The sequence below is a fragment of the Octopus bimaculoides genome, chromosome 23, assembly GCF_046866305.1.
Source record: "Octopus bimaculoides isolate indiv1 chromosome 23, ASM4686630v1, whole genome shotgun sequence".
In the NCBI taxonomy this organism is placed as follows: Eukaryota; Metazoa; Mollusca; class Cephalopoda; order Octopoda; family Octopodidae; genus Octopus; species Octopus bimaculoides.
In genome coordinates this window covers 27,066,177-27,081,176 of record NC_142950.1, presented here as the reverse complement: position 1 = coordinate 27,081,176, position 15,000 = coordinate 27,066,177, and the positions used below count along the sequence as shown (strand labels likewise).

At 40.2% G+C, this 15,000-nt stretch overlaps 1 protein-coding gene across 3 annotated transcripts in view; it reads right to left on the bottom strand.

Moving 5' to 3' along the window:
* LOC106882909 (uncharacterized) overlaps nt 1–15,000 on the bottom strand; it is a 56,303-nt gene that overhangs the window by 17,488 nt on the left and 23,815 nt on the right. For all 3 annotated transcript variants that reach the window (XM_089340615.1, XM_052975906.2, XM_052975905.2), the window contains exon 2: nt 3,292–4,180. In XM_089340615.1, the coding sequence (XP_089196741.1) occupies nt 3,292–3,610 (319 nt within the window). In that variant the 5' untranslated portion in view covers nt 3,611–4,180. The remainder of the gene's footprint in view (nt 1–3,291; nt 4,181–15,000) is intronic.

Here is a 15,000-nt window from a genome sequence, read left to right as displayed (position 1 = left end):
CAGCCGCCATTAGCACAATGACTGTCGCCACAACCCAAATTCCACCACCGGCCATTGCCACGACAACTACTACTATAACCACTCGTCGCACTACTATCATTGTTACCACCACAACCACCACCACTACTACCCCGCCTCTTCCGCCGCCTTATCATCTTCACCGCCTCTGCCATCACCGCCTCCGCCATCACCGCCTCCGCCATCACCGCCTCCGCCATCACCGCCTCCGATATCATCCCCTCCGCCATCACCACCATCACCGCCGCCGCTTCTATCACCTTCGCCCCCGCCTCCAGATCACTTCCACCCCGCCTCCGCCTCGCCTCCGCCTCGCCTCCGCCTCGCCTCCGCCTCGCCTCCGCCTCGCCTCCGCCTCGCCTCCGCCTCCACCTCCACCTCGCCTCCGTCTCGCCTCGACCTCGCCTCCGCCACCGTTGCTGCGATATCATAATCGCCGCGCCGTCACTGCCACCGCCGCTTCCGACACCGCCCCTCCAACCACCACCTCTACAGTAAAACATCGATGCCAAGAAGTCACCTCTGTGACAGTCAGAAGACTATCTACGCCAAGACCTGCTAATTGTTTTCCCGCGCTGGTCATATTCTAACCGCCGACTAAAAGTCAGTCTTACTCAGTTTATAGTCCATTGTTTATGATATAAGCAGCCATATTTGTGTGGTTAAAATGTTGGATTTATGACCATGCTGTTTTGGGGGTCGATCCCACTGTGTGTGTCTTTGTGCCTGTGTTTGTCTCACATCACTACTTGACAAAAGATATTGGTGTCTTTACGTCCCAATAACGGCAAAAGTGATCGGCAAAAGAGATCGATAGAGTAAGTATTGGCTTATAAAGAAAATTAAGTCCTGCGGTGGAGGTGGCGTCAATTTGTCAGTTTGTTGGATTTGGGGTATCTGAGACAAATATCTTCTATCGTAGTCTCAAGTCAACCATAGTCTTGCCAAGAAAATTGTATGGAAGCCTGTCGGAGCAACCATTCCTGTTCACGGGAGACTTAAACTGTCGCCTGGTTTAACGTATCAATTAACGAGTCACTCGTAATCGCAAAGAAAGAAAATGTAAAAGTAAAGAATTGATATTACTTTAAGCAAGGAATAAAGTAACGAACTAGTTCTATATTTATGGAGTCGAATTTTAAAAACGGAGTATAGCACGAATAGCCAATTCATGGATAAAATACAAAACCAGCAAGTTCAATGTGGAAACGATAAAACAAATAAATACCAGGCGCAGATATAGTAGTGGAGGATTAAAAAAAAATTAAATTAATTCTGAGAAATTTTGACACGGAAAGATTATTATTATATGAAAACAAGAAGAAAAGCTTTTTCTTATCTAGATGGAATATTTCTTGGAATCGAGGGAACCAGTTTACACGAATGAGCAACATTTATTTACTGAAAGACAATTTCAATGTGCGCCGACCGTAATCTGGTTCCATGAATGAGCGAAATTATCATAGAAGACCTGAAGAAACTGCTGCAGAAAGGATAACACAACAGGCAGGAAGTAAAGGGAGGAAATCGTTGAAGCTCTATGCTCCGTAGAGAACGAAGGGCTGAAGTAAGTAAATGTAATGGTAGTCTCACATTTGGGGACTATCTACAACTTACGAGTACAAGAGTAAAGCAGTGAAGGATGCCTGTAAACTATCAATTTCAATGTGAGTTAAATATATCATATCCAAACAATTATAAGTTAAGCTTGATTGTGGCGAGTCCGTCCTGTAAAACACAAGAGGCTCAATAACTTTTTGGATATTCTTTTGCAATTGATTCTGAAACACAAACCGAGTTTCTTGAGAGGAAATAATCATGTTTGAACATATCTCAAAATATATCAACATAGACACTCTTATTGCCTCATTTCACGTCGTGTTCATAAGCTACAATTCCACATATTTATAGATCGGAGATCATCCAATTCTGACTTGAAGAATTTTATTTATTCTACGATTCCGCATGACTCAATTAGAGGCTTCTGAAAAATAAATTCTAACGGATTATCTGAACGAAGAAAGAAAAACTTCATCTTATAAAATAATTATTGCAATTTCAGTGGCCATATTCAAAGATATGAACCCGCAATAGGAGCGACATTTGTCCCAACCTACACTAATTGACTCATGGCGTACTAAGAAGCAAGATCCGAAACTAGAGAGGGTACTCAAAACACACACACACACACACACACACACACACACACACACACACACACACACACATACACACACACAGACACACACACAGAAAATAATAATTAAAAGTAAAAGACAAAATGATTACAGAAATTAGTTGCCAGTACCGAATAAATCGCGAAAAAACCTCCAGCAGTCAAAAAGTGAAAATCTTATTGAAGAGATAGCTTATGAATATATCTTAGAAATATTTACTATGAAAAATTTCATAACTTGAACATAAAAAAACGGGTAACCAAGATGAATTTTGAAGAAAAAGAATGACGTTTAATCGACAACAAATACGAGATACCTGTACTAAACAAATATCTGTTAGTGAACATTTGGTGTTATGTACAGCAAATAAATTTCCGAAATATCAACTTTCTCTATTGTACAAATGTACTGATGATAGTATCAATCAAATTTCAGATAAATAATGCGTATTTATTTAGAGATACAAATACAGTTTAAGTAGCTGTGTCTATCATTTAGATAACAACATGATAAAAGAAGAAAAATGCAGAAATAATTTTTTTCTATATTTACTCAGCACACAGACGAAGCAGAGAACAAACAATCTAACAAAGATCACATGTCTAAAACAATGAATCAATATTCTCAAGCAGCTGCTTTAAAAGTGTTTTGCTGTTGTTTCATTTGCAACTTTCTTTATATAAAGCCAGTTATTACTAATATATATATATATATATATATATATATATATATATATATATATATATATATATATATATATATATATATCAATTATTTCATATATATATATATATATATACATAGCAATTATTTCACAAAAGTAACAAAGTTAATCATAACTTGCTTTACCCCCGTGATTACACCAACGTTGTAAAACCAAATGGGATAATGCAAATTATATAAATTATGTAAATTATTAAATTAAACGATCAGAAGTACATTTTCCACTTATTCTTATACACACAAATACATACATATGGAAATCCCTGAATGTATATGTATATAGCATAATATATATGTATATAGTTATATATATATATATATATATATATATATATGTATATATGAAAGTGTAAAAAGGGAAAGCAATACTTACTTTTATTTGGTAGAGGTGTGAGCCTGACGTGAGGTTGGTATAGGTCCGAAGAGCAAACTTGACAGCAGCCGCAGTGGTCCTTGACCACCTCACCCGTACAGAACTGTAACTGGGGACAGTTTTTGCACTTCAATTCACACCCCCTGGACAGCAACTGACCAGCATCTGTCGTTTGAATACAACCGAGAAGTAGCAGGAGTAGCAACTGAAGGACAGTTGACAGTGTAACTAAGGAAAACATCCTGGAGGATTTCAGCCGTTGTGGTCCGTAATGTGTACTCGCTGCTAGGAGAACCGAGTGTCCAGTGAAATACTCCATAAGGAATCGTGTATTGTGTTGCTTCTTTTAGCACATCAAGGGAGATGCAGTATAGTTGGTCTGCTTTATCTTCCTACATGTATTTGAATTTGCTATATATAGATATATCTATATATCTATATAAGAGCATTCAATACACATGTATGGAATATAGTGAAAGAGAAACGAAAGGATATCTACTAAGGTTGTTATGTAGATATTGATTGATAGTTTTGTTAAGTAGATAAATAAATAGACAGATAGACAAACAGACGATGAACAATACTTGGTAGCAGCTTTTGTTGCGATTGAATCCTGGACTTTTGTTCTTTTGTGGTTTGGTTCCGACCGGAATTTGGTCAGTCTTAATGATGGCAATGATACATAAAAGAGTTAGACTTCTTTATTTGCGGGCTCGGTTGCTGTGGGTCAGTTGCAGGTCAGTTGCGAAGAGAGCGAGGATTGTCTAGCGTTGGGTGTAAAGATGAATTAGTTGTCCAATGTGAAGTGAATGTCTTTCTTGTCTGGTTTTTCATTGGTCAGGAGGAAGCAGGGAAAACTGGTTGTCTTTATATTTGTGATGACGTAAATCTGTAATATAGAATGAAGGGAAAATAATATATAATAGAAGATAGTTTAAATGATTGTTAGAAAGGAAGGAGGAGGAGGAGGGCATGTTGTGGAGGAGAAGGAGGAGGAGAGGGTTTAGAGGGGAAGGAAGAGAGGATGTTGCGGAGGGGTGGGTGGGGGTGGGGGAAGTAGAGAACAGGAAAGAGGAAGAAAATGAGGAGAGGAGGAGAAAATGGTGGAGGAAGGAAGATTAGGAAGAAGCGTAAGAAGGGAGTGGGGAAGGGGTGATTAGAAAGAGGAAGAGAGAAAGTGAAAGTGGGAGGAGAAGGAGGAGGAGGAGAAGGAGGATAAGATGAGGAAGAAGAAGAGGCAGGAGGAGGGGAGAAGAAGAAGAAGAAGAAGAAGAAGAAGAAGAAGAAGAAGAAGAAGAAGAAGAAGAAAAAGAAGAAGAAGAAGAAGAAGAAAAAGGAGGAGGAGAAGTAGAAAAAGCAGAGGAAGAAGGAGCAGAAGAAGGAAGAGAAGAAGAAGAAAAGGAAGAAGAAGAAGTTAAGAGAATAAAGAAAAAAATCATAGGCAAGAAGGAACGAACAAAACCGTTAATGTCGTTTATGTTGTTTCCTTTTCTGTTCCATGACTTAGCCGTTTGATAAATAGGAAATGATAAAATTCTGGCATCAATAAAATCGGTTAAAACACTAGAAAGCTGTGTCCAGCATGGCCGTTGCAAATTGCTCAAATAAGTAAAAGAATAAATGCACGCGCGCGTGAGCACGGAGTGTATGTGCACGTGCTATGTATGTATATACGTACATAAATACATGGATACCTACATGCATGCATGCACACACACACACACACACACACACACATATATATACATGTTATTTCTTTATTGCCCACAAGGAGCTAAACATAGAGGGGACAAACAAGGACAGACAAAGGGATTAAGTCGATTACATCGACCCAAGTGTGTAACTAGTACTTAATTTATCGACCCCGAAAGGATAAAAGGCGAAGTCGGCCGCGACGGAATTTGAACTCAGAACGTAACAGCAGACGAAATACCGCTAAGATTTTCGCTCAGCGTGCTAACGATTCTGCCAGCTCGCCGTCTTATATATATACATGTATATACAAGAGCGCACACACGCATGCAAACACATATTTGTATACACCTCTTACCAATACGTGAATCACTCATCGTCTTCCTCTCAGAGATACAAATCTCTCAGGCCCTTTATCCATGGCCCGACTTTGTTGTCTCGGCTACATTCTTTCCTCAAATTTTTCTTTGAAAAGTTGAGTCAGACCACATCCAGATACCACTTTCCCTGCCGCTCCTCTCAGTTTCTCTCTCTCTCTCTCTCACCTCGATATCAGTAACAAAAGCTTCCAGTTATTTAGGTCCCAAATCTCCCACACCCCTCTAAATACGTCTGGTTTCTCTACAGTACAACGATCTCCTTGAATTGACAGCAGCTTTTTCGACCATATCATTTCCTATATCGAGTATATTTCACTACACACCTTTCTGAAGTCATCGTCCTCAGAGACGTCGACGCTCCCAAGTTTCTTTTCTTTACTGTTACATTCATACGATTTTGATGTCGCCGGTGCAGAATCCAAATACCGAACACGGAATCTCGAATACCGAAGACCAAATACCGAATCTTTGACGGTTTTCTACTCACTACATCAATTAGTTTCGTTTTATACTCGCATCCTTGACTGACACACCAAACACCCATGCTCTCTTTTTCATCTCCAGACCAAGCCCAGTCAGACCAAAACTATCTCTATACTCATCGGGTTGTCTAAACATGTCTTTATTGCAACAGTCCGTCACAAATCTGCAAACTAATAAGCGTTACATTCTACACCCCCGCTCCAATCTTGTGGCGTTTCAAGCCAACTAGCTGGTCGAATCTCCGTCGGTTTTATTATTTAAGCTTACGTCGATTCCTCCGTGGTGTTGTTTTGTATCTATAATAAAATAAATATATACAAATTATAAAAATAATTAAAAAAAATACAGTACAGTACTGTCTCTACTTCACGGATTTTCAGCTATCGCGAGGGGTGGGGTGTGGATTTGTAACATAGCATTTGCGGTAGTTGAGGATTACTGTATACTTGTTTCAATCATTTTACTGTGGCCACGCTGGAGCACCGCCTTTCGTCGAGCAAATCGACCCCAAGACTTATTCTTTGTAAGCCTAGTACTTATTCTATCGGTCTCTTTTGCCGAACCGCTAAGTTACGGGGACGAAAACACACCAGCATCGGTTGTCAAACGATGTTGGGGGAACAAACACACACACACACACACACACACACACACACACACACACACACACACACACACACACACACACATATATATATATATATATATATATATATATATATATATATATATATATATATACATATATACGACGGGCTTCTTTCAGTTTCTGTCTGTCAAATCCACTCACAAGGCTTTGGTCGGCCCGAGGTTATAGTAGAAGACACTCGCCCAAGGTGCCACGCAGTGGGACTGAACCCGGAACCATGTGGTTGGTAAGCATTGATATATATTAATATATATTAATATATTATTTTCGTATACTAACGATTTCGCTGACGATCACCGACAAGAAACATTGAAGGAAGAACTATCATTGGAAGAGATCTTAATTCCGATGAGACAGGCAATAAAGACGTTCTTGATTGACCTGAATTGCATTCAGAAGAATCGGTAGAGAATGACCTTCGTAATTTCGATCAAGAATATTCAGGAGGAAGAAATGGGCTAATAAATCGATAAAAATAAACATAGAGGTGAAGGAATTGACCGTTGAAAGAGTTGGTTACGATGTTTCGCCAATTTGGAAAGTTCAAGTAATTTAATAATGAATTTTGATTTTAGCATCGAATGAAATATTCAAGTTCGACGGAACTGAACCAAAAAAGAAAACAAAAAAAAAAGACAAAAAAAAACCGAAAAAAAAAATAAATAAATAAAAAATTCGATTTTTCAGACAGACGAAGAGAGGAAAAGGAAAGAAAAATGAAAATTCATTTCAAATAACCCTGGAAAATTATTTTTTAGATAATCAAATTAAATATATAATTGTCCCATTTTATTTATTTATTTATTTATTTATTTATTCATTTATTCATTCATTTATTTATTCTGTAGAACGGTTGGTTAGCAGAAATCGTAAGAGCGGCGGACAAAATCCATTGCAATATCTTGTTATAGAAAGGAAGCGCATGGCTTAGTGGTTAAGTGTGTTGGATTCATGATTGTAAGATTGTAGTTTCGATTTCTGGACCGAGCGATGCAAATTATATACGTTGCCCCAGACTACTCAGCCAGTAAAAATGAGTTATCCTGCGACGGACCTACGTCCCTTCCAGCGAGGGGTATATATATATAATATATATATATATATATATATATTATATATATATATACGCCAGAAAACCCAGGAAATATCAGTGTTTCACTGGTACTTAATTTATCGACCCCGAAAGGATGGAAGGCAATAATAATAACAACAACAACAACAACAATAATAATAATAATAATAGTAATAATGATAATAATAAGAGCACTCGGAGAGCGCAAACCTCCGCCAAGGCAACGCCAACGTCCTCTCAACGATTAGCCAGAGATGGTTTTTGAAATGAAAATATCTGAAATAAACTCTACTACTTTCACAAACGAGAATACTAAAAATGAACTCGACCGCTCTCAAAAGTTAAGTAAAAAAACAGGAAAAGTAATCCAGAATCCTTGTCCGGTACCGGATCGATCCCAAAATCTAATCAGTTCGTGCCAGTCACAAGGCCAAACATCCCTGAAAGTTTCATCTGAATCCATCCAGCGGTTCTTGAGATATCATGTTCATGGACAAACAAAAGAATGCGACTGAAAACAATACCTACACCTTCGCTAAGGCGGACGTAATGATCCTTTCTTCTAATGGGCACAAGGGTCTGAAATTTGGGGGAGGGGACTAGTCAATTACATCGACCCCAGTGTTTCACTGGTATTTAATTTATCGACCCCCGAAAAGATGAAATGCAAAGTCAACCTCGACGGAATTTGAACTCAGAACATAAAGACGGACGAAATGCCACTAAGCATTTTGTTAACGATTCTATTAACGATTCTGCCAACTCGCCGCCTTACAAATGATAATAATAATAATTAACAGAAATAAAAAAAAAATAATAATAAATTAGTAATTTTTCGTTCAGAAAGTCCTGTAGGCACCAGGTTTCCCGTGACTAGCATAATGTTTCATTTCTGGCACTGGCACTCCGTCAGTGCACTCCGTCAGTTACGACGACGAGTGACCCAGTTGATTTGATCAACCGAACAGCCTGCTCATGTAAGTAACACGCAATTGGCTGAATACATCACAGGCACCACATACCTTTAACCTTGTTTGCAGGGAGATTCAGAGTGACACAACGTGACAAAGCCGGTTCTTTGAATTACAGGTCCGACTCATTTTTATCAGTTGCGTGGACCGGAGCAAAGTGAAATAAAGCATCTCTGCTCAAGGACGCAACGCACCACCGGAAATCGAACTCACAATCGTAAGTGGAATACCCTAACCACTAAGCCACGCGCTTTCCACTAATATTCCATTTCTAATATACTGTTGAATTGTAGATACATCTTCAGTATCCATTAGTATTAGATTACCTCGAAATATGGTAGAAAAAGGAAGATTCATTCATCCATCATTTTTCACCGCCCCTTATTCCGGGGACGATTGCGTTAGTAGAGTACTAGAGAACTCAGGCACCTCCTCCCCAGGGTCTTACCAGAAGAATCCGTCATCAGAATTTCCAGCTGGATTCCCAAGAGTGACCAACTATGACTATGGATATTATCCAAGCATTTCGTTCTTGGTCTACCCTTAGGCCTCCTGCTGGTTAGCTTGGCTTGAAGAGATCCGTCTTGTTGTGTCCTCTCAATGCCGAGAAGCAGCAACCTTTCCTATAATGTAATTATGCATGATTAACACGGTTTTCGATTACGACCGAATTTTCCAATTTTCATACAACGAACTAACCATGTTAATCATAGTGTTGCTGCACACACATACACACACACACACACACACACACACACACACACACACACACACACATATGTCTTCTTTCAGTTTTAGTCTATCAAATCCAGTCACAAAGCTTTGGTCTGCCCGAGGGCTGTAGTAGAAGACACTTGCCCAAGGTGCCACGAAGTGAGACTGAACCCGGAACCATGTGGTTGGTAAGCAAGCTTCTTACCACACAACACACACACATACACGTGTGTGTGTGTGTGTGTGTCTGCATATCTGTATACACACATGATTTTTACGTGAACCAACATTCAATTTTAATTTAACCGCCGACATATCTTCAGCTATATAAGTGTCTGTGTGGCCTTGTCTTTCTCCCCCTCTCTCTCACACTCCCTCCTCCTCTCCTCTGCGTCTCTCTCTGTCTGAGTATGCATTCCTGACTATAGTTTACCAGTTCTCCTCTCACTCACTCACACACTCACTCTCTCTCACTTTTTTTTTCTTTAATTAAAAATTTTTATTTTTTTAATTATTTTTTTTAAAGAAAAGCTCTACAGTTGTATTTGTCCCCTCTGTGTGCAGCCCTGTGTGGCTAATAAAAGAAAGTTATCTATCTATCTATCCATCTATCTATCTATCCATCTATCTATCTATCTCTTTCTTCTGAGCTCTCTATCCCACTGACCCACTGACCTACAATGCTAATTCTACTCCACCACATCGTCACCGCTCCGTATCCATCATTACCGCCTTTCTCCTTACGATCTACACTCTATTTCCCCCCTCCATTTCACCACCACTCCCACTTGCCATCTTCTCCCCTATCTCTCTCTCTCCCTACCCTCAACGGTGTCTTTAAGGGTGGAAGAGAAGGGAGAACGTCTACTTAATATGTCATTGTCACTTGTCCCAGTCACATGACCTTCAACCTTCCAATCATTACGACCCTGTCCCAAAGTTTAACAAATAAATTTTACATTAATATGTGACAGAAATTAAATTGTAAAATACATTTGTAAAATAAGACAAATCCGTAGAGTGAGGGGAGCTCTTGTCTTATAAGACATGAAATCTGTGACACTGTTTCGGATACGATCCTTACTTTAAAAGAAACAGTGTGTGTCCTGGGATTTGGGAAAGGATGCTGATTTCAAGAAACGGGTTGTTTTGAGGTTTCGGGTAGGTGTCTTCTGTTAAGAAACAGAATTTGTTTTTGGAGGTTTCGGTTAAGGCCATGATTTTAAGAAGTAGGACGTGTTCTGAAGTTTCGTGTAAGGCCCTGCTATTTAGGAATGTGGTGGGATCTGGAATATCAGGTAGGATCCTGATTTTAAGAAACGGGATGTGTCCGAGTGTTTCATATAGAACTTTGATTTTAATAACTTGAATGTGTTCTGAGGTTTCGGAGAGAGATCTGCTTTTCAGAAGTGTGTGTGTGTGTGTGTGTGTGTGTGTGCTTGTAGGTACGTTCATAGGTATGTATATTTGTATGCAGTCCACTCAGCTGGTAAAAATGAGTAGTACCTGTAATTCAAAGGGTCAGCCTTGTCACACTCTGGGTCACGCTGAATCTCCCTGAGCACTACGCTGGGGAAGGGTTTAGCTGAAAGAATCGACAGCAGTGTTTGTTTATTTATATATTTATCTATTTATTTTTAGCCTGGTCTAGCCGATTCTCTCGGTCCCCTTCGCAGGAACGCTAATTTAAGGGGACGTAAACAAACCAACAGCAATTTTCGAGTGGTGGATTGCGAACAAGCAGAAACACACACACCTACACACACACACATAGATAGATAGATAGATAGATAGATAGATAGAGGTATATATATATATATATATATATATATATATATATATATATATATATATATATATATATATAAACTGATGGGATGCTCCCAACTGGGATGTCTTAAATCATAGATGTGCTCACGCAGGTCTGACCTAGGGCTAAATAGCAACATGACGCATTACAATATGCATATCAGCAACTGTAACAACAACAAGCGCAACAACAACAATAAATACAAGAACAACAAAAACCATAAGAGCGAGAATGAAGACAGTCAACAATAAAAGTCGCAATAACAACAAACTCAACAGCGTCAGTGATCACAGTAACCATAGCAACAGCCGTAACCATGACAACAATAACAGCGAGACTACAATAACAGCGAGCATAAATAACTATAGCCATATCAACGACAACAAGCATAACAACAGCAATAACGACAAATATGGTAGCTTCAATATCAAACAGCTCAATGACCATAACAAGAAGGGACCCTCCTTCGTTCATGAATGACCATGGGATTGCACCTAGAAAGCTCTCCCCCGAGGTGCCAGTCAGGGAAAGGCTATTTATAGAACGCCATCCGTCGCCCATGCATACCAGCTTCCCCTATCCATGTCATTATATATACATTGGGCAAAGGGTAAAGATTCCCTTCGGTCATGGATGACCATGAGATTGTACCTAGAAAGATCCCATGGTCATGGTGCGCCTAGAAAGTTCCCCTCCGAGGTACCAGTCCGGGCAAGGCTATTTGTGGAAGAACATCAGTTGCCCATGCATGCCATCCTCCTCTCTCCATGTCATTATATATACATTGAGCAAAGGGTAAAGATTCCCTTCGGCCATGGATGACCATGAGATTGCGCCGAGAAAGATCCCATGGTTATGGTGCGCCTAGAAAGATCCCCTCCGAGGTACCAGTCTATTTGTGGAAGACCAGCAGTCACCCATGTACATAGGGCAAAGGGTAAAGACCCCCTTCGGTCATGAATGACCATGGGATTATACCTAGAAAACTCTCCTCCAAAGCACAAGTCCGGGCATACCAGCGGTATGCATACCAGCCGCAGTCAAATGACTGAAACAAGTAAAAGGGTAAAAGAGTAAAAGAGTAAAAGAGCGCCAATGATCATAACAGCGATCACAACGACGGCAAGCACAATAACAGCAACAACAACAACAAACACAGCAACAACAACAACAACAACAACAAACACAGCAACAACAACAACAACAACAACAGCAACAATCGCACCTCCATTTGTCTGAAATTTCAATCTGCCTCACTGTTGTTGGGTATCAAGTACCAATTTCACCAACTAACCCGTCACCGCCACCAGCACCACCAGCACCGCCACCAGCACCACCACCGCTGCCACCACCACCACCACCACCACCACCACCACCAGCACCACCAGCACCAGCACCACTACCACCATAAGCCAGTCATAAATGCCGGTTGATGAGATATCGGTAGTACTAATGGTGGTGGAGGTGGGAGAGGAGATAAGAGGAGGGGGTAGAAGTGTAAAAATAAAAAAATAAAAAAGGAGGGTCGTTGAGTGACTGGTATGTCCTCCCTCTACCTACCGTTGCCCTATGTCTAACCCACCTAAGTACCCGCTACCCCTAACCACTACCCAAACCACACATCGCCCCTCTCCAGACTCCGCGACCACCTCGATCATCTCCATTACCACACCACCACCACCACCACCACCACCACCACCACCACCACTAACACCATAGCCACTGGTCCCGCCGCCGCCGCCGCTGCCGCCATCGTTACCACCTCAATTCTCAAACCCCTCTAACCTCATTCCGTTACCATGTCAACCACACCATCCCCGAGACTGTTTGAGGTTTCAGTTTTTGTCTTTATTCGAGGTTGTCACAACCACAGTGTGTGTGTGTGTGTGTGTGTGTGTGTGTATGTGTGTGTGTGTGTGTGTGTGTGTGTGTGTGTGTACGCGTGTGCGTATGTAAGCATGTGTGTGTGTGTGTATCTGTAAGAATATGTATGCATGTATACACACATATATGTACATACTTACATCTACATGTGTATATAGATGCATATATGTGTGTGTGTGTGTTTTTTGTTTGTACACCCCCCCCACACACACATACACAAAACACACACATTTATATGCATGTATAAATATGTGTGAGCGCATGAATGAGTATGCGTTTGAGTGTGTGTGCATGTATGTGTGAGACTGCATGTGTGAGTATATGCATATGTATATATATATATATATATATATATATATATGTATGTATATGTATATGTACACACACACATATATAGACGCATCCACAAATATATTCATACTTCTATAAATATGTGCGGGCTCGTGTGTGTGTGCGTGTGTCTATGTGTAACTAGGTAACATCTTTCCTTCAAAGCTCTTAAAATACTAATGGACGACCACATTTAGGAACGCCATTGTTCCAAACGAAACATAAAGGAACTCATAAAAACAAATTTTGGGAAAAAATATCTTTAAAATGACCAACTTCAAACACACACATACATGCACATACACACACGCACACACATACAAATATATGCGTGTAGATATACATATAAATGCACACATATATACATATATAACACGTACACATATGCGTGTATGTTCATGTGTGTGTGTGTATGTGTGTGCGCGGTACATTGGGCAAGTATCTTCTACTATCGCCTTAGGCTGACCAAAGTCTTATGAGAAGCTTTGGTAGGAGGAAACTAAAAGAAGCCTGCCGTATATATATATATATATATATATATATATATATGGGAGAATTTACGAAAAAAACAACAGACGAGGACAGGCGGTGTAAACAACAAAAGGATGTATTAGTTTAATGCTCGGGAATTGAGAAAGTCTTTAACGTTTCGAGCTACGCTCTTCAACAGAAAGAATAAGGAGAAAAACAAGGATATATATATATATATATATATATATATATATATATATATATATATATATATATATATAGGGAAGCAAAATTTATTAGTCCCTACCTGCTCCGCATTCTCTAACAAAAATAAATTAATTAATAAAGAATTCACAGGTATTTAGGCGTGAGGTAAGAAGTTTGCTTTCCAATAGTTTGGTTCCGGGTTCAGCCCTACTATGTGGTACCTTGGACAAGTGTCTTCTACTATAGCCTCAAGCCGACCAAAACCTTGTAAGTGGATTTAGTAGACGGAAACTGAAAGAAGCCTGTCGTGTGTGTGTGACGATGTGTGTGTGACGGTGTGTGTGTGACGGTGTGTGCTTGTGTATGTGTGAGACGGTGTGTGTGTGTGTGTTTATCTCTCCCACCGTTTGACAACCGGTCTTGGTTTGTTTACATTCCCGTAACATAACGATTCGGCAAAAGACCCCGATGGAATATGTACAAGCTTAAAAAAAAAATATTAAGTACTGAGGTCGATTCATCCGACCAAAAGTTCTTCAAGGCGCCGCTCCAGCATGGCCGCAGTCAAATGCCTGAGACAAGTAAGAGAATAAAAGATAAAAGAAAAAAGATAAGGTCACTCACATACACGCACCACACACAAACACACACACACACGGACGGACGCTCTCACCGACACACATACATACGCACACATATACATACATGCATACACACACGGACGCTCACGCCGACACACACATATACATACGCACACACACACACACACACACACACACACACACACACACACGGTACAACCTTAATCGTTAGAGTGATCCCTCAGTTGGACATAAGTGGTACCCCATCATAAGTGAGTCACAAGTGGTACCCCATCATGAGTAAATCATAAGTGGTACCCCATGCGGTGCCGTAAAACCACAGACAGGAAGCGAGCTGGCAGAAGCGTTAGCACGTCAGGCGAAATGCTTAGAGGTATTTCGTTTCTCTTTACGTTCTGAGTTCAAATTCCTCCGAGGTCGACTTTGCCTTTCATCCTTTCGGAT